Below are 21868 nucleotides of genomic sequence, written 5' to 3'. Positions count from 1 at the left end.
GCACTCCGCCACTGTTAGGATGTCGGCCAGGTGAGGCCGCAGGTGGGCTCTGGGAGCCGGTAGAGTTGTGGATGGGGCCCGAGGATCCAGAGGACGGACCCGGGTAGCCCAGTGCCAGAGAGGGCACCGAGTGGGGAGAGCGCCAGAGGGCCTTCCCCAAGTTAGATAGGTTAGGGTAAGGAGCAGGTAAGCTCGGAGGCAACTGCAGTGGTGGAGGTGTGCAGGTGGGTAGACCTGCTGGGAGAGCCACACGACCCAGTCCTGAAATTGTGCAAAGGCACAGGGAGGTGAACCGGGGGAATGAGACCCCAAATTGATGAAGCACCACAGTTTGGTCAATGGGAATTTGCTTCTTAAAACTGCATAGAGTAAGATGGCCAATGGATTGGCAGGGAAAGACCCCGGGTAGTGTAAAGTGTGCTAAAGCCATTTAGAAGGTACATAGGATGGAAATCTCCTCGCACCATCTACATCCACTCACCTGAGGCGACGTAACTCCACACCATGCCATGTGTTTTTATTATTTTTGTGCAAATGTTTGGAATGTGAGAAGCAATCATGATGTGGTTGTGACATTGTGCTGATGTTCCATCTCTCCCTCCTTATGAGGATTGATGATGAATTGGTGATGGCAAATTTTGGATTAGTGGGATTGTAACAAATTTGGAGTCGGGGAGATATGGGGAAGACGTGACGGAAGCGACGGATTTGTAAATTGTAGTGTAATGTGTAAATTGTTGTAAATATGGGTAAGGGCAAGGGTGGAGTAGGTGACGGGGGGGGGGGGGGGGGGTGGCGTACGGTAGGGAAGAGCTTTCTCACTTCGTTCTCCGTACGCACCTCGTTCTGCATTACCTGGTTTAATGTGTACCCTTGCGCCCTTACCCCTCGTTAACCTGTCATCTCTGTCTTCCTTCCCCAACCGAGGACCGTGCTCTCTGGGCACTGAGGGGAGCGTGCGGGGGGGCCGCGTCGGTGTGCCTGGAATTTCCGCAACCAGCTGCCTGCATCCACGCACCACTTATGGACCACAGTCTGTGGCCAAGCACCACTTATGGACCACCAGTTTTGTGGCATGGCCCCTCTGCTGGGACCGGCCAGGTTGGCCAGAGGAAGATCTTGCTTGCGGTCCTCGGTGAAGTGGCACCAAGCCCACAGGTGAACCACCCATAGTCGGCCCCTGTGGGCCATAAATAAAAAAAGTGGATACGTTCTGTGCTTTTTATTATTATTGCAAATAGGCCGCCAGCAAGAAGAACATGAAGACAACATCAGGAAGAACAATGGCCAGCAGAGGTAGCCGAAGAACAAGACCACGAACAGGGGTTTGTTTGTTTTTATTTTTTGAACTGTGGTGACTGTGCACTGACTGGTGCTTTATGGTGCTCTTTATTGGTGCTGGTGCGTCGATGCAGCGCAGGCTGTCTCCCCCTTCCCCCCCCCCCCCCCCCCCAAAAGAAAAATCACAGGTCCTGGGTTGCGTTTTGTAAATAGTCCAAGTAACGTCACTTGTAAATAATGCTCCCCACCGTACATGTTTAGTTTGAAAACAATTCCGCAATTCGGTTATCCTGCGTGAATCTGTTAGGCAGGGTGCAATGCAGCAGAGGGACATACTTATTTGTGTTTTAAAACTGTCGCACTCAGGGTCAGGTTAATTGTAGAGGGAACTACACCTACGTGTCACACTAAGTTAAAGTTTTATAGGCCCGGGACGTGCCTGGCGGATGAGGGTGCAGTGTTGCGGATTTGAGAATCCTGTTTGTAAATATGCCCCTCTAGTAATTCTTGTAAATACCTCCGTTTTGTGTGTAAAGGTCAAAGGTCGTCCCCTTAGCTAGTCCATGTACAAGCACGTAGGCCACCATAGACCCTTCTCAATAGTTATTTCCTTATTATGTGTATCAGTTAAGGCTCTGTCTCCCATTAATTGACACTACATTGCACCGAATTGAAATAAGATAGGATCCCTCCGACACCCCCATGGCCTCCTAAAAAGCGCCAGTACGGCGGCGTGCGCCACTCCTGCTTTGGGTGGTTTTCTTCACCCCAAGACTCCATTGAACACGAGGTCATCTCGGAGCAGAAGGTGGGAGGAGTCAGCCGAGCGCCAGGAACAAGGCGTGGCTTTGCCAACGCCTCCTCAAGGGGCGGGATCGGTGAGCCCTCGCGACCAATCAAGACCGAGGCGAGCTCACCGATGGGCGTTTCCAACAGGCCGGCGGCTTGATCGCCACGCACCTCATAAAAGGGGGTGGGGAAGGACTGCGGAGAGAGATGCGGGAGATGAGGCAGATGAGTCAGATAAGCGAGAGACCTCCGATGAGCTTTGAGTCCACCGCAGCTTTGAATCCACCGCAGCTTTGAATCCACCGCAGCTTTGACCACTGCAGCTTTGAGCTTTGACGGCAGTTTCGACCGCGGCCGCGAAGCAACGGCGCCGTGCGAACACGATTGAGGAGGGTCGGCGGCTGCTCACCTCGAGCCGCGCCATCACACCAACCGGACCCGCATCCTTCCTGCCCTGTGATCCCACCTTCTCGTCCGTCCAGCCATCCACCTCCTGCCATTCATTTCTGCTTCATTCCCCGAGTAAGTCTGATTGTCGTCTGTCCTTTGTGTTGTCCCTGGAAATAAGTAAGACTGTATAGGTAAGCTGGTATTGCACTGTGTCCTCTTCTGCTTCTGTCATTATTTTCGTATTTTTCCTTCTTCCTTGGTTTCTTTGGTCTTGTAAATATTAGTAATAAATCCTGTTATTTCCTACCTTCGTCTTCTTCTTCATGCTCGTCCGGTCGTCTTAGTGATTTCTCGATTGAGTACCTGTGGCGCGATTTTGACCAACGTTTCGGAATCGGGTTAGTGAATGCTAATGGCTCGAACTTCGGGTTGCAAAAAACCGCTCGGCAACTAGACCATCGAAAACCGTGGTTCGAGCGGGAGTCCCTCCCTTGCTTCGCGGTCAGGAGTGGCACTCAGGTCCTTGGGACTTTTCGTAGACCAAATACCCTGGCTGCTCCCGGCCGGAAGGAGCGTTGGGACCCCCAGGACTCACGTCGGTCAGTCGCGGACAAGGGGATTAATCCCCCCTTGGTAAGGGGAAAAGGGGCCGACGTTGAGATCCGTAACAATATATATATGTATTTATATATATATACACATACATACATACATACATACATACACATATATAGGTACATACATATACAGTCACGTGGAAAAGTAAGTACACCCCATGTAAAGTTTTGACTTTTTCAACATATTTCAACATACAGCTATTTGATCTTCATTTCAACAATATTGATAGATAAAGGTGATATAATATAACAAATATCATGAAACATTTACATTTTGTAGTCCATTGTATAATTTAAATAAACATAAATGCAAATTTCACATGTGGAAAAAGTAAGTACACCCTTGGCTCTAATGGGTGGTATTGCCCCCTTTGGCAGAAACAACCTCAAGTAGGCGTTTCTTATAACTGTCTACCAGTATCTGACATCGACTGGGAGAAATTTTTGCCCACTCCTCCATGCAGAATTCTTTCAGCTGTGCGATGTTTGAGGGGTTTCTTGCATGCACAGCTCGTTTCAAATCCCCCCACAACATCTCGATGGGATTTAGATCGGGGCTTTGACTTGGCCATTCCAGAACCCTCCATTTCTTTCTTTTCAGCCACTCCTTGGTGGATTTACTGGTATGTTTAGGGTCATTGTCATGTTGCAAGGTCCACCTTCGGTTGAGCTTCAACTTTCCGACAGATGGCCTCACATTATCCTCAAGCACCCTCTGGTACAATGAAGAATTAATAGTGGATTCTATGATAGTGAGCTGCCCAGGCCCTGATGCAGCAAAGCTGCCCCAACCCATAATATTTCCACCACCATGCTTTACAGTTTGTATCAGGTTTTTGTGGTCAAATGCTGTCTTTGGTTTTCGCCAAACATGTCTTCTGGTACTGTGGCCAAACAGCTCTACCTTTGACGCATCTGCCCAGAGCACATTGTTCCAGAAGTGCTGGTCTTTGCCGAGGTGTTCATTGGCAAACTTTAGTCTTGCCCTGATGTTCTTTCTGGACAGCAAAGGTTTCCTCCTGGCACACCTCCCATGTAGATCAAATTTGTGCAGCCTCTTTCTAATGGTAGACACGTGCACTTTGACATCAACAGCGGCAAGAGCTACCTGTAGGTCCCGTGATGACATTCTGGGGTTCTTAGAGACTTCTTTCAGCATCTTGCGGTCTGCTCTCCGGCTGAACTTGCTGGGGTGCCCTGGCCTGAACAAGTTGGCAGTTATTTGGAATCTTCTCCACATGTAGATGATCTTCCGGACAGTCGAATGATTGATTTCAAATTGCTTGGAGATGTTTAAATGCCTTCCCAGACTCGTGGGCATCTATAACCTTCTTTCTGAAGGCCTCAGAGAACTCTTTTGATCTAGGCATGGTGACGCCGCACACTTCAACAACAAAGAGCAAACCAAACTAAATGTCTGAGGTTTAAATAAGACAGGTTCCTCCAAGATCCTCCCTAACGATGTTCTAAGCATTTGCACCTGAGCTGGTGCACCTGATTCTAATTTTAGGTATTTGAAGTAGTGATAAATGTAGGGGTGTACTTACTTTTTCCACACGTGAAATTTGCATTTATGTTTATTTAAATTATACAATGGACTACAAAATGTAAATGTTTCATGATATTTGTTATATTATATCACCTTTATCTGTCAATATTGTTGAAATGAAGATCAAATAGCTGTATGTTGAAAAAGTCAAAACTTTACATGGGGTGTACTTACTTTTTCACGTGACTGTACATACATACATACATACATACATACATATATATATATATATATATATATATATATATATATATATATATATATATATATATATCCACGATATCCATTTTTCCGTTCTCCAACCTATAGCTTTGTCTTTAAAAACTCAACGTTTCGGCCAGCAACCCAGCGTGCGCCGAGCCTCCACTAGCCTTCATCAAGAGAAGTTCCCTTGTTCACCTCCTCCCAGATATATCTGGAGGGAGGGGTGGGCCTATTCTATCAACCAATCACAAAGCTGCGTTGCGAGACCTCGTGACCATGGACCCATGCTCGGCTTATGTTGCAAGTGTTTTGTGCGTGTTTGAGTGGTGTATTGTGTTTTGTTGTCTGTGTTGCCTGTGTCGGCTATGTCCCACTTTGTCTTTGTCCTCCTCCACGCATCGATGTCTCTCTGGTGTATTTATGCATGAGAGGTCCGTATGCCTGTGGTAACGCCACAGTCTCCTCTGTCAATGGTGCCCGCGTTTGGCCAGTGTGCCAGGCCTCCAGTATTCGCCTCCTGGCCCGGTTCGGGGATGCCGCCAGCACGTTCACATTGTCCCATAGAGGAACATGGCCCGCCCTTATTCCATGCTTGGCGATAGCAGATCTTTCTGGGTGATTACACTCAAAGGCCTTGTGGTGTTCATTAATGCGCTGGCCTAAGGTTCTTCCAGTCTCGCCTATGTATTCTCCACCACAGTCACATGGAATGGTGTATACCACACCTGTGCAATCATTCTTCAGTCTTTTGTCTTTGACCTTGGTCAGTGCACGTCTCAAGGTGTATATAGGTTGGTAGTTGACCCTCACCCCGACCGGTCTCAAAATCCTGCCAATCCTTCGAGATACCCGTGGCACAAATGGTAGCACGCAGAAGCCCTTAGGTGGCTCCTGTGGCACGTCCTGGATTCTTGGAGCCGCCAGTACCATTTCATTTTTTGGGCAGAGGTGGTCTGGGTAGCCATTGGCTTTCAATACCCATTTGAGATGCTTGATCTCTCTCCTTTTGCCCTTCAAGGTGGACGGTATATTCCTTGCCCTTTTTACGAGTGTATTCACCACAGCTCTTTTATGGTGCAGTGGATGGCAAGACGTGAAATCGAGGTAACGCTCGGTCTGGGTGGGTTTCCGATATAATGCGGTACTTAAGCTTCCATTGAGGTTCCTCCTCACCAAGACGTCCAAAAATGGAAGCGACCCATCCTGTTCTTCCTCACAGGTGAATTTAATGGAAGGAAACATTCCACTGATGCCCTCCTGGATTGCATTAACAGCCGTGCTGGGGCAGATGACAAAAGTGTCATCGACATAGCGGTACCAGACACGTGGCTGTGTTGGGAGGGATGGGATGGTGCGTGTTTCCAGCTCTTCCATCACCATATTGGCAACCACCGCAGACACCGGGGAGCCCATCGCAGTGCCGAACACCTGTTTGTAAAATGTGCTGTCAAAGACAAAATAGGTGGAAGACAGACAAGTGCTGAGGAGGTGACAAACGTCATCAACATTCAACTTGTCGGCGGCCTGTTTCCAGCAATCATCCTCCATTAGCCTCTGTCTCGCCACATCAACCGCCAGGGTTGTGGGCACGTTAGTGAATAGCGAAATGACGTCAAAGGACACCATGGATTCGTGTGGATGGATCGTGGTGTGTTATTTTGTCCACAAACTCGGAGCTGTTGCGCAATCCTCGGTCGGTTTTTCCCTCGAGGTACTTTAGTATATTGGCCACGAACTTGGACAATGCATAAGATGGTCCATTGATACACGACACTATGACCCGTAATGGAACGTCTTCTTTGTGGATTTTTGGTAACCCATACACTCTGGGAGCGACGCCGTTGCTGCTATACAATCGCTGGTAGTTTGTGCTCGATAGTCTCCCTGTTCTTTTTAACCTTGCAAGCAGCGAGTTTAACGTGCGTTCTTCCTTCTTCGTTGGATCCTTCGTTATACGTTCATAGGTGTTCGTATCATTCAATAACTCATGCATTTTGTCCTTGTATGTCGAGCGGTCCAATAAAACTGTCGCACGACCTTTGTCCGCCGGTACAACCACAATGTCGTCCATCCTGCGCAGCTCTTGCAACGCTCGTCGTTCCACTGAATCCAGGTTGAAATCATTTCTGCTGCGGCGAGGTGGGCGGAGTAAAACTGCTGCCACACGTGACCGAACCTCGTTCTTGACATCATCCGACAGTGCCGTGATGGCGGTTTCAACTCGTGACACGATCACATCTGTCGGTATTCCTTTTGGAGTGACCGCAAAGTTAAGGCCTTTTCTTAATACACTCATATGTGAATCCGTGAAATGTTTACCTGAGAGGTTAACCACCCATCGGTCCTGGAGTGAATCGCTGGCGTTTCCATCATGCACCAGTTTGTCTTGGAGTACAGCAAACTTTTTCTCGTGCTTCTTCTTCACTGACACCAAGGTGGCGCTGGCAAAGTTCGAAGCTCTCTTTTCCACGCGAGTCCATTCTGCACCCAGAAATGTGTCTGCAAGTGTAATCACCTGCAAGTGTAATCATTACAATCTGCAAGTGTAATCACCCAGAAACCCACCCAGACCGAGCGTTACCTCGATTTCACGTCTTGCCATCCACTGCACCATAAAAGAGCTGTGGTGAATACACTCGTAAAAAGGGCAAGGAATATACCGTCCACCTTGAAGGGCAAAAGGAGAGAGATCAAGCATCTCAAATGGGTATTGAAAGCCAATGGCTACCCAGACCACATCTGCCCAAAAAATGAAATGGTACTGGCGGCTCCAAGAATCCAGGACGTGCCACAGGAACCACCTAAGGGCTTCTGCGTGCTACCATTTGTGCCACGGGTATCTCAAAGGATTGGCAGGATTTTGAGACCGGTCGGGGTGAGGGTCAACTACCAACCTATATACACCTTGAGACGTGCACTGACCAAGGTCAAAGACAAAAGACTGAAGAATGATTGCACAGGTGTGGTATACACCATTCCATGTGACTGTGGTGGAGAATACATAGGCGAGACTGGAAGAACCTTAGGCCAGCGCATTAATGAACACCACAAGGCCTTTGAGTGTAATCACCCAGAAAGATCTGCTATCGCCAAGCATGGAATAAGGGCGGGCCATGTTCCTCTATGGGACAATGTGAACGTGCTGGCGGCATCCCCGAACCGGGCCAGGAGGCGAATACTGGAGGCCTGGCACACTGGCCAAACGCGGGCACCATTGACAGAGGAGACTGTGGCGTTACCACAGGCATACGGACCTCTCATGCATAAATACACCAGAGAGACATCGATGCGTGGAGGAGGACAAAGACAAAGTGGGACATAGCCGACACAGGCAACACGGACAACAAAACACAATACACCGCTCAAACACGCACAAAACACTTGCAACATAAGCCGAGCATGGGTCCATGGTCACGAGGTCTCGCAACGCAGCTTTGTGATTGGTTGATAGAATAGGCCCACCCCTCCCTCCAGATATATCTGGGAGGAGGTGAACAAGGGAACTTCTCTTGATGAAGGCTAGTGGAGGCTCGGCGCACGCTGGGTTGCTGGCCGAAACGTTGAGTTTTTAAAGACAAAGCTATAGGTTGGAGAACGGAAAAATGGATATCGTGGATATAATTCCCAACCGCCGTTCATTACTTGATATATATATAGTTACGGCCCGCGGATAAGATGTTGTGTTTGCCGAGCGGATGGCCCCGCGGTCGTACAGTTACCCCGACTAACCCGATTCCCGAACGTTGGCCGGATCGCGCCACAGATATTCAATAGGGGAAAAGACTAAGGCGACACGGATGTGAAGAAGAAGCAGACAAAAAGGTTGGAAATACGAATATAATTTATTTGCTATTTACAGGCTCAAAAAAACCAAGGAGAAGGATAGATAATAAAATAATATACAGAAGATATTAGAGACAGTGCAAATTCCTTATACAAGCTTAATTAAATACCCAGGACAGAACAAACAAAACAAACTCACGTACACAAGAGGATGGAAAGGCAGGAGGTGGATGGCTGGAGGGAGAGGAAGGTCCAAGGGGGTCCTGCAGCACGATCGGCGCGTTTAGCAGCCGCCGTTCCTTCGCGGCCCTGCTCAAAACCGCCGTCCAGGCCCCAAGCGGCTGTTGTTGCTGCTGTGGACGCCGCTGCTGCTGCTGTTGTCTGTTGCTGCGGCGGTGGACGTCGCGTGCTTTTCCAGGACTACAACAGGCTTCTTGCTGTTAACTACTGCTCAGTCCAACCTTGGCGAGCAAGGCGACGAATAGCAGGCTTTGTGCTTTCCTGGATGATCTTCTCTTGGACAAGAATCGCTGCTGGATGATCTCTTTTTCTCTCTCTTGGTCCAATCACTCCTCACCACCGACCACTCAATGCCACCCCTTTGCTTCTTGCGCGCGCGCCTTTATAACGCCTCCGGCGATCAAGCCGCCGGCCTTCAGGACACGCCCATCGGTGTGTTCACCTCGGCCCTGGTTGGTCGCGCGACCCTCTGGCTCCACCCTTGATGACGACGGGCGGGTACGCCCGTCTTCCCCGACCCGAGCACATGTTCAATGGTGGTTTTGGAGGGGATGTAAATGGCAATCGAGGCTTGGCAATGACGAAAGGGGAAATGGAGGTTTTGGGAATGGGAATGAAAGGGGATCTAGCTTGTTTCACTTGGTGCAATGGAGTGTCATCTTAATGGAAGACAAGGCCTTACCCGAATACACATAATAAAGATATAACTATCGAACAGGGGTATTCTATGATTGGCTGACGTGTATGCTTTATGGACTAATTATGGGACGCCCTTTGACCTTTACACTACGGAGGTATTTACAAGGAATCATTACATTTTACAGAGGGTGATATTTACAACAATTTACTATACAATACAACACAATTAAAAAAATCCAATCCTCATATCCGCAACACTGCACCCTCCTCCTCTTAGGCACGTCCCGGGCCTATAACTTTAACTTAGTGTGAAACGTAGGTGTAGTTCCCTCTACTTTTAACCTGACCCTGAGTGCGACAGTTTTAAAACATAAATAAATATGTCCCGCTGCTCCATTGCACCCTACCTAACAGACTCACGCCCACAGCTAACCGAATTGCGGAATGGTCTTCAAACTATACACTGACGGTGGGGAGCATTATTTACAACTACTCTGCTTTTATTTACAAAACTAACCCAGGACCTGTGATTGTTATTTCTGGGGGGAGACCGTCTGCTCTGCATCGACGCACCGTGAAAGCACCCAAAACGCACCAAAACACCCTCAAGCACCAATCGGTGCACAGTCATCATTGTTCATGAATAAAAATAAAAACAACAACCCCTAACCCTGCAGGTGGTCTCTTGCTCTTCAGCTCCCTCTGCTGGCTATTTGCTATTTTCCTGGTGTTGTCATCTTCCTTTGCTGGCGGCCTATTTGCACTATTAAAATGCACCCAACGTGTCCATTTCTTTTTATTTATGGCCCACAGGGGCCGACTATGTATGGTTCACCTGTGGGGCATCGGTGCCCTGTGGCCAAGGTCCGCCAGCAAGATTTCGGGCCTTCATGGCCGGTTCCAGCAGAGAGGCCATGCCCCAACCCATGGGGTCCATAAGTGGTGCTCGGCCACAGACATGTGGTCCATAATGTGGTGCATCGATGCAGACAGCTGGTTCTGGGAGTTCCGGGCGCACAATGGCTGACTCACGCACGCTCCCCTCGGCACCCAGTGGCGCACAGGTCCTCATGTGGGAGACAAAAGGGGGGACAGACAGATGAGCAAGGGGTAAGGTCACAAGGGTACACATCAAACAAGGCAATGCAAGGCGAAGTGCGTACGGAGAGCGAAGTGAGAAAGCTCATCCCTACCGTACGTCACCCCCCCGTCACCTACACTACCCTTGCCCTTACCCCATATGTACAACAACCTACACCTTTACAAATTCGTCACTACTGTCACATCTTCCTCATATTTCTTCTACACCAAATTCGTCTCCACAATCCCTCGATCCAAAATTTGCCATCACCCAATTCATCATCAATCCTCATAAGGAGGAAGAGATGGAACAACAAAGCACAATGTCACACCCACGTCATGATGCGTCTCACAATCCAAACATTTGCATTAATAAAAATAATAAAAACAACCTGGCATGGTGTGGAGGTACGTCATCTCAGGTGAGTGGATGTAGATGGTGCGAGGAGACTTCCATCCTAACTATCCTCTAAATGACTTTAACACACTTTACACTACCCGGGGTCTTTCCCTGCCAAACCATTGGCCAACTTACACTATGGGTTCTAAAAACCAATTCCCATTGACCAAACTGTGGTGCTTCTCAATTTGGGGTCTCACTCCCCCGATTCATCTCCCTGTGCCCTTGCACAATTTCAGGACTGGGGCGTGTAGCTCTCCCAGCAGGTCTACCCACCTGCACACCTCCACCACTGTAGTTGCCACCCGAGCTTACCTGCTCCTTACCTAACCCATCTAATTGGGGAAGGCCCCTCCTGGCTCTGTCACCCCTCGATGCCCTCTGGCACTGGGCTACCCGGGTCCGTCCTCCGGATCCTCAGGCCCCATCCACAACAACTCTACCGGCTCCCAGAGCCCACCTGCGGCCTCACCTGGCCGACATCCTCACAGTGGTGGAGTGCCCAAACCAACTACACACACTAACAGTCCACACGCCCAGCCATTTCCACGTCACTAATGCACCCATCCAAATCACCATTCTTCCACCCGCACCACAGATGCCAATATCCAACCACAATTTACCTGTACCCTCTCCCTAACACTTACACTACCTGCCCCGGGTATTCGTGATGGGGGTCCACTCTTCCCCCATTCACACCTTCGCACCATCCACTCCACTCCATAGTTTCCACCATACTCACTCCACGACCATCCATTCCAATACTCCAGATATTCCACACTACCATTTATTCCATACAACCATTCTCCATACAACTGTTGTTGCACACCTGTGCAATCACACCTGGTGCCACCTGCACCCTCCTTCCTTCCTGGACCATTTGGTCAGCACAATACTCATCACCATCACTCACTCAAGCACTGCTCCATTCACCTGTCCAGTTGCACACCTGTGCAATCACACCTGTTCCTCACACACGGCATCATCTAATCTACCTGTTGCCCTGCTAACTTAGTGCTCCCCGTCTTCCCTTTAAACTAAGCACATACCACGTCATTATCATCCACTCTAATCTACCTGCGTCCCCACTACAGGTATCATTGTCACTACCTAATCTTAACGTTACCTAAGGTCATCTTCTAGGTCCCTACACATTATCAAAACCCTCCCGGGCTAGTTTCACTGCCATAAACCCCATAAGACTAGTGCTCCTTTGCCCCCGCTGTGAGGGATGACAGAGTTGCCATCCCACCACATCGGGTATCTTCCACTACCAATTTTGCACACCAAATTCCAGCCAATCAAAAATTTGCCAATCATCTGCCAATCGTCACTCTGCCAATCACTGCCAATCCTCAAATTTTGTTTTCCTAATTTCGGGTCCAAAACACTATCCTCATCATCACGTCCACTCACTAGTGCCTCTCGGTGCGCCAATTCACTTTACTTCTAAAGCTCGGCTTCGTAAAGCCGAGCAATGAATGCGGGTTGTTTGGTGCCAGCGGCTGGATACGTCCGGCACTCGGTGCAGGGAAGGAGGTTTACCCGGGCCGAGATCCCACGCACCACCTCGGCATGGAGCCATCCAATGGCCCGATCTCGACCTGCCGGAACGCCTCAACAAAAAGGGGTCGCCATGACGACCCTTCCTATCGGGCTGCCCGCTCCGCCTAGTGGAGCACGGACACGGCCGTTCAAAGCGCGGCCCGGCGTGGATCGCGTACGGCGGTTCTTTCGAAACCGCCGTGGTTCGGCTCCCCGCTGGTCCTCGCGGCACGCGAAGCTGCTCGGCGCGCACCGAGGGCCCGATTCGGCTAAATGTCGTTCTAACCGCTAACCCGGTTACCGTCGATGCTTCACCTGCATGCTCACACGCATACACTACCCCTTTCACCCTCACCGAGCTCGGTGCTCCAACGCCGCCCGTACACCCCGCATACTTCGTCATTGCACTCGTTCTTTCGCTCACAGACTTGGTCACACACCTGACCACCGCACACCTTTGCACACACTCGTCGTTCGCACACCTCACCAACACACCTCTTCGCGCCCCCTCCTTGGTCACCTCCTCTGTGACCACCACAGGTGTGCTCTCACTTGCACACCCAACCATGTGCCTCACTACTAATTCCAGTGTGCACTCCCACACACGCTCTACCATTCCAGGTGTGCATCCTTCCATTCCAGGTGTACATGCTCTCTCACCTGCCACAACCAACTCACGCTCCGTGTCACTCTTACCACTTTCACCACCACTCTTGACAGCGCACTCACCCTTACTCTCGACAGCGCACTCACCCTTACTCTCGACAGCGCACTCTTTCCTCATGCACCCGTCCGTTACACCCCTTTCTCGCGCATCCTCTTGCGAACACTCTCCCGTTACTTCCTCCGTAACACTCACCACAGGTGTACATTCTTCCTTACTTTTGACAGCGCACTCTTCCCTCATGCACCCGTCCGTTACACACCTTTCTCGCGCATCCTCTTGCGCACACTCTCCCGTTACTTCCTCCGTAACACTCACCACAGGTGTACACTTTCTTGTTACATCCTCTGTAACACTCCTCACTACGCGCTTCCATGTGCCCCCTCACACACGCGCTACGACCGACTCTCTCGACAGCACACACACTCCTCGGCGCGCACTTTTTCCTCACACACCCCAGAGTCGGACATTCTCGCACACCTCCTCCTTCACACACCGTACCTGTCGCACACTTCACCAACGGCCTCTCACGAACACCCGGATCCAAATCAACCCCCAAGCCGACTGATGCTCCCCTCACATCATATGCATTTCCGAATATATCGCCACTCACCTTGGCACCTCGTCGTCGCACCTCCTCTGCCACCTGCAAACTCTTTATTTGGTGAGTGAGCACAGCATCGTGATGTGAGCAGGGACTTTGAGCATAATCCATTTCTCCCTGCAATTCCCGGGCTACCTCCGTCGTCTCTTCAATTTTAAGTCCCAGCACTTTTTCTTTATTCACCTCGACGACCGCTGGCTTTATTAAAATTCCCTCTTCTACCTCAGCGGTCGCCGGCTGCCCCATACCCCGGGTCGCGACCTCTACACCCGTCATTGTACCCGCGCTTTCCTCTGCCTCGCTCAACCAGCGCTTCTCGACCCGCGTTACCTCCTCGTGCACCCCTGGGACCTGCTCGCCCACCATGCGATCCATGGTCTCCCCACATTTTTGCATGCGGTCACCCATTCTGTCCGCAATTTTGCCGATTCGCTCCATTTTGCTTCCTAACCCCTCAAATTTCTTGTCTAACCCCTCAAATTTCTTGTCTAACCCCTCAAATTTCTTGTCTAACCCTTCAAATTTCTTGTCTAACCCCTCAATTTGATTTCCTAGTCGCTCCCCCATTCTGTCCATAAGGGCCCCCATTTACAGGAAAAAAAGGTTCGAATCCACTGGCGGCGCTGCTACGGTCGCGGGTGCGGTCGCCGTGGCCATGTGCGAGGCGCCATTTTGCGCGCCCGCAACCTCGTGCGCGAGAGCACCATTTTGCGTGCCTGAAACCTCCTCAACCACCTCCTCATTGCCCTCCTCCACATACATTTCCCCGAGGTCCTGGGTCGATTCTACCCCATCTATCTCTCCCACCGACATCCCATCGCCTTGACCAGCCATGGCGCGATTTCAAAATTCGGGTTTTCTTTAAAACAACACAAATTTTGGCAGCTCGTAATTTTGAGCGCGTTAAGCGCGCTTCGGGTCCGACCCCGCTCCCGACACCAATTGTTACTGCCAATAGTACAATTGGTGTTCCAAAATTTGGGCTAAATAAATTTAGTCCCAGGTCCGAATCCGACACTCCTGACACCAATTGTTACGGCCCGCGGATAAGATGTTGTGTTTGCCGAGCGGATGGCCCTGCGGTCGTACAGTTACCCCGACTAACCCGATTCCCGAACGTTGGCCGGATCGCGCCACAGATATTCAATAGGGAAAAGACTAAGGCGACACGGATGTGAAGAAGAAGCAGACAAAAAGGTTGGAAATACGAATATAATTTATTTGCTATTTACAGGCTCAAAAAAACCAAGGAGAAGGAAAGATAATAAAATAATATACAGAAGATATTAGAGACACAGTGCAAATTCCTTATACAAGCTTAATTAAATACCCAGGACAGAACAAACAAAACAAACTCACGTACACAAGAGGATGGAAAGGCAGGAGGTGGATGGCTGGAGGGAGAGGAAGGTCCAAGGGGGTCCTGCAGCACGATCGGCGCGTTTAGCAGCCGCCGTTCCTTCGCGGCCCTGCTCAAAACCGCCGTCCAGGCCCCAAGCGGCTGTTGTTGCTGCTGTGGCCGCCGCTGCTGCTGCTGTTGTCTGTTGCTGCGGCGGTGGACGTCGCGCGCTTTTCCAGGACTACAACAGGCTTCTTGCTGTTAACTACTGCTCAGTCCAACCTTGGCGAGCAAGGCGACGAATAGCAGGCTTTGTGCTTTCCTGGATGATCTTCTCTTGGACAAGAATCGCTGCTGGATGATCTCTTTTTCTCTCTCTTGGTCCAATCACTCCTCACCACCGACCACTCAACGCCACCCCTTTGCTTCTTGCGCGCGCGCCTTTATAACGCCTCCGGCGATCAAGCTGCCGGCCTTCAGGACACGCCCATCGGTGTGCTCACCTCGGCCCTGGTTGGTCGCGCGACCCTCTGGCTCCGCCCTTGATGACGACGGGCGGGTACGCCCGTCATCCCCGACCCGAGCACATGTTCAATGGTGGTTTTGGAGGGGATGTAATTGGCAATCGAGGCTTGGCAATGACGAAAGGGGAAATGGAGGTTTTGGGAATGGGAATGAAAGGGGATCTAGCTTGTTTCACTTGGTGCAATGGAGTGTCATCTTAATGGAAGACAAGGCCTTACCCTAATACACATAATAAAGATATAACTATCGAACAGGGGTATTCTATGATTGGCTGAAGTGTATGCTTTATGGACTAATTATGGGACGCCCTTTGACCTTTACACTACGGAGGTATTTACAAGGAATCATTACATTTTACAGAGGGTGATATTTACAACAATTTACTATACAATACAACACAATAAAAAAAATACAATCCTCATATCCGCAACAATATATATATGTATATATATATGACTCACCTAAAACTATTTTTATGAGACTAATGTGTCCTTGCATATGATATGGTTCCTGACATCCTGAATTTGCACTGGGGTGTAATTTTGTTCATCCATTGTCAATAGTTTTCTTTTTCTATGCCTTCATGCATGTTCAATTGCACTGACTGTGCTATAGAAGCATTTTTGTTGCTTATCGAACCTTAGCACCAGACATGCTAACGGCAAGAAAATCCCTAAATAAAAGTATTCATATGTGACAAAGTACATCATTGCTTTGTATGCAAAATTTTCAATCGCAATTGTGAACATGTCATCATTTTATGGGGAACCTGTGGATGGAAAGGAAATCTAAAACGAATCATACTTAGAAAAAGATTGGAGGAAGTAAAAGGTAATGTACAAGTAATTAAAGAAAATACAAAAATAAGCTGCTTACGGAGGGTACAGAAAATCATTGGAAAGCTCCAAGTTATCGTTGTAACCAAATTTCCGCAGGGCTGTCCACGTAGTTTCATGGCGACCCCTCTGCACAAAAAGTGTGTGCAAGAACAGGAATCCTGTCAAGATAATCAAGGGAGGAGGGTAGAATGTCAAAAGTATGGTGTGAAGAAGCAAATAAAATATAGACGTCGCATGAAAAGACAATATTACAAGAAATTTGTATGAGTTAAAAGCAACGGAGGAAAACCAAAATAGAGTTAATAAAAGCAAGTGATCAAAAATAATGTACAGTGGTGTACAAAAGTCTGAATCCAACAGCAGATTTATTAAATAAGATGCGATATCAGAATTAATCGTTTCAAGTCAGGAGACGAAGATGGTTCACGAGCGAGCGGTATTCAATGACAAAGGACGGACTATAACCGAAACAGGCCCGGACAGGCGAGGCCCGGAAATGTCAAAACGAAGGTTACTGACCTTGAAATGATAGAAAATAATGCATAATCAGTTATGAGGTTAGTTAGCTACACAATACCGAAAATTCGGCGAAAAATGAAATGAAAAAAAAAAAATGTAAAAAAAAGAAAAAGAAAAAAAAGAAATATAGTGTATATGAAAAATGAAAATTCTAGCTCGGTGGGGCTAGACACATGACATTGGCCTAACCAAATATCGAACCCCCTGTCAGATTCCACCAAATCCCTTGGAGAGGATGTAGCTTGAAATCGATTACCCCCTAAAAAGACATCTTTTTCGGGCGTGGCTCCGCCCACAATGGGCACAATACGCCCACTCAAGGCAGGACACAACTAGATCATGATATCAACCTCCCACCCAAGTTTCATCAAGATTGGATGATATCATCGGGTAGTTATGCTGTGAACAGACAGACACACACAGACAGACGCACACACATGACGAATATAGTGGTCACTTGATAACTCGTGAACCAATAATATTATTGCGGTTATGGAAAATGGACTCCCGGGGGAGTTGCATCAAACACATAGGAGACCCCAAGTTAGATATTTCATTAGTATGTTTGCATAAATAGGTACCTTCCCTTCATACAGCAGACATACAGTATTATGTGTTGTGTGGGTTTTGCTCGGCTCTTTTCCTTTGCATGATCCCCCAACTTCCATTCAACTTTCCACCCATCCATCTTCAATGCCTCACCCTTTCGCTAAGCCGCTATCTCCTGTACCTCCCCAACAACCCTACCCACGTTACCTCTCAAACTCCGTAACCCCACTGACAACCCCCTCTCCTCGTTTAACATCAATCCACCCATCTCCAATACCTCATCATTTCACTTTGAAGCCGCTATTCCCCACCCCAATGCCTCCCCTACACCCTTCACCCCCTCATGGTGTGTATGGACTAAATAAACCTTCATAATTTGAAGCACATTTGATCATCAAGCTCAGATGAATTCCCTTGCTTCCCTGCACTTTTGCTTTAACACGCAACACAAGCATTTCTCACAAAGACGATCATAACACTAAGGTGGACAACATAGTTGCAGCATATCCACCGAAAATTCTTCCAGAAGGTATTCCTCTACTCAGTTGTGAGGGACCCTTCTGGAAATCACTCGAGGAATTAGCGAGCAGGACAGCCAATGAGAAGAGAACACGAGAGGGTAAGATGGGCCTCAAGAGCATCTTTGCCATCCCTCGCCTGGCTCTATAAAACGCTGGGTGAGCAAGCATTCACGAGCCGGTGTGCTTTCCTGAACCATCATTCCCCTGCCTTGCTGTGCCATCACGAGCTGCTGTGAGCGATATTAAACATCTGTGCCAATGGGAGTCTCTGCCATGAGCTGGGCTTCATGAGCTGTTGCCTTCACGAGATAACTACAAAACCATGATCAGCCTGTGCGAGTTGTTGCCTGACTGAGTGCACTGACCAAAGAGCTCTGGAGGCAGACAGCAGCACGCAATCCTTGAGCACGGTGGTTCCAACTTACACACGACATTACCGACACCATTATATTCCCTACCCTCCGCTTTGTTCCCTGAACTCCATGTTGGGATCGACACTTGCCCACCTGTCTGTGTGTGGTGAGCCAGGGGTCGAACGATCACCCCATTATCTTTTTATCTACTTACTCTTCCTTTCCACTCTACCGGATGATTGTGATGGCACGCCTGTCTTATGTCTTGTAGAGCAAGTAAGATTGTGTGAGGGTAATTGCTTTTCTTCTGTATCTTTGCTTGCTCGTAATATATGCCTTGAGAATAGTTTCTGTACATAAGTGCCTTGTGAATACTGCTCATTGCTGATACGTACTTATTATTTGGTAAACTGCTTTCAAACCTGCCCAGTCGGCCTTTCCATCATTGGTTCGGCATGGTATGTACACAATAAATATATGGGATGTTGTGCCCCAGCAATTCACTCCAGTGGCATAGCCAACGCCCACACTCGGTTTGCTCAGCCGTAAATAAGAAGTAGACGGGGTGGACGTTGAGAGCATGATTCCCAGTTGGGATAATTAAATCATAGAGTAAGCTGATGCGATGCTGGGCATGGGGACCCTGCTAGATTTAATTACCTCGATCGACATCCGCGATTGCTTAGCAACACGTCGGGTCGTGTTGTGCCAAGGGGAGTTATTAGTGGCTTTGTGGCTTCAGGATTGGAGATCAAGCGGCGGGTCCAAAAAACACCCTTGTGCACGCACCCCAGTGCATTTTCTCTGATACCCGTAACAGTATGAAACCAAAAGCCCTTTCTAGGGATCTTCAGAAACTCAAGGATACAGAAACATTTATTTACAATTGAAAAAAAGGGCATCGGGGTTTTTTGTACAGAGTCGAGGTTCGTGGAAGAGCTAGCACACTGAATTGTTCAGGACGTAACAGGACAAAAGGGATAGTAGAGAGAGGGGAGAGGGTTACACCAACAGTGGAGTTGAAGGACAACATAGAGGTAGACCTGAACAAAAAATGGGTGTGAGGAGGAATGGGGAGCAGAAAATGATGCATGGGATGGACAGGATGGATACAGAAGGAAACTCTCTGGAAGAAAAAAATGGAAATTTGGAAAGAGGATGGCTTGGGGTGGGAAGTTGACGGGGGGTCAACGAGGATAGAAGTATCATATTATGGTACAAGATCATGGTTTTGGATTGGGGGTGACCTGAGATGGTGGTGAACAGATGTCTTGAAGACCAGGAGAGAAGAATAACATTGAAGAGAATGTGGAAGTTGGTTCACCAGGTGGGAGAAAAGAGAAACAAATGAGTTGAGGTGAGCAGTGATCTTGGATTTAGGGAATTTCACCAGAAGGGGGTTGATGGTGGAAAGTTTGCACCCTGCAGAAACCTGAGGGGTGGAGAGGGGAGTGGGAGGAGAGGGGACAAAGCACGGAAAGAGCAGTGTGTGCAAGACCAGAAAGGAGGCAGTGGAGGACAGAGAGTCCACCAATCTGTGTGTGATGGGAAAGTGATAGGCCCATCGACTCAGCTTCACCACGGGATATTGCAATGATCTTGATTGCCATATTGCCTCACCTTCAGGCCGCTTCGAACAAATTAAGCCCAGGTTTCTTAATACAGTAATATCATTACAGTAGTAACGTTTTTGTAATAATAGTAATAATAATAATATTGTTACAGACACGACTTTGATGTTAAGGTGGGCCGAGCGGAATGGCCGTCGTGTCCGCACAAATTACCCGATCGTACTCGAACGTCGACGAAGCCGCGCTACGCTGGCTCAATAGGAAAGAGAAGACACCCGGCTGGATTACAATCACACAATACGACACCAACGTTTCGATTCTCAAGTATATTCGTACGGAAAAAGGTTAGATTACAGGGGCTAGAGGTATATTACAGGAAGACAGGCACTTAGACACACTCTTATATTAACCCCGGACAGACGACAGACACACGGGACAAAATGCTGACTCACACGGGGGTTGATGAAAAGGAAAGGCAGGTCGCGATGGCTCAAGGTGCACTCTTGGCTCAAGGCAGAATCGACTCGGTCCGGTCCAGAGATGCGGGGAGGTATCGTCGCGCTGGGGGTGGCGGTGGCTTCTCTCTCCAGTCTCCAAGCTGAGGCGCATCTGTTTCAGCGCTCGCAGGTCCGTCTTTCTCCAGCTGGGGGCGAATCTGACGTCACGTCCGGCAAGCGGCTGCGTATATCCGGCGGGGAGTGACACGCCCTCGGCTCGTTAGCTCCGCCTCGTGGAATCGGCACGTTGCTTCTCATTGGGTGCGTGCGGGGGGGGTTACTGGCTCCGCCCCTGACGAGGAGCTGACAGCCAGCCCCTTCGGGGTAACCCCGTGGAGCGCATGGTCTGGAGCTAATCGAGCCGGTGTGAGGACGCATCCTCCCCCGCTCCGCCGCCATCTCCTCTGTTGTTGTTGTAATTGTTGTTGTTTGGGGAAGAAGATGGGAGGAGGTATGGGAAAGGTCCTAAACTCACTACTGATGCCATATAATCACATTCTGGTGCAACGAAGAGTCATAATCAATGGAGACGAGGCCTTAACTGACATAGAATAAGAATAACTAGGAAGATGTCCGAAAGTTGTCTACGTGTGGTGCGGTGGACCTGGGCACGACATTTAATGGGGGAATAAGGGGAAGGTCGGCTCTACTGATTGTTATTTACATGCAATGGGACTAGGGAATGGGGGACTGGGGAAAGTTGGGGAGTATTGGAGAAAATAGGGGAATATTTACAAGCGGATATGGAGGCCAAATTCCATATTCGCAACATTGCACCCTTCTCTACCCTCGGGGCGTCCCGACCCGATAAATTTTTACCTACTTTAGTGTGGCACGCAATGTAGTTCCCTCTACTATTAACTCTACCCTGAGTGCGACAGTTTTACAGATATTCACAAATGAGTAAATATGTCCCCCTGCGACGTTGCACCCTTCTCCTCACAGAAACACACCCACAGGATAACCGAATCCGGAAAGAATTCTCAAACTAAACATACAGCCGGTAGGGAGCATTATTTACAAGACTATGCTGCTATTTACACTACGATCCAGGACCTGTTTTTGGAGGAACACATGCAGATGTTATGCATAGAGAGAGCGCGCTTGCCAGCATCGATACACCAACCCACGAGTGCTCTGTGGCCGACGGCCTTTAATAACGTGCAGAGCACCCTTCCCGAGCATCAAAAGCACCACCCCACCACCAATCGGTGCAGTCACCATTGTTCATTGGAATAAAAATAAATTCGACAACCCCTAACCCTGCAGGTGTCTCTTGCTCTTCTTGTGGTGCACTTGGTGGTGTTAACTATAAGTGGTTCACCTGTATGGCATAGGTGCCACGTTGACCCATAGGTCCATCCCCGGGT

General features: G+C 49.0%; 1 protein-coding gene across 2 annotated transcripts in view; it reads right to left on the bottom strand.

Moving 5' to 3' along the window:
- The window catches only part of RHOT1 (ras homolog family member T1), a gene marked incomplete at its 5' end in the record, with an annotated part of 136603 nt that overhangs the window by 52463 nt on the left and 62272 nt on the right, over positions 1-21868 (bottom strand). For both annotated transcript variants that reach the window (XM_078774231.1, XM_078774232.1), the window contains 1 exon segment: positions 16526-16646. In XM_078774231.1, the coding sequence (XP_078630357.1) occupies positions 16526-16646 (121 nt within the window).

This window comes from Myxine glutinosa, chromosome 3, assembly GCF_964187855.1.
Source record: "Myxine glutinosa chromosome 3, kmMyxGlut1.1, whole genome shotgun sequence".
Lineage (NCBI taxonomy): Eukaryota > Metazoa > Chordata > Myxini > Myxiniformes > Myxinidae > Myxine > Myxine glutinosa.
The sequence above is the reverse complement of the archived record's forward strand: the minus strand, read 5'-3'. Positions and strand labels throughout refer to the sequence as shown.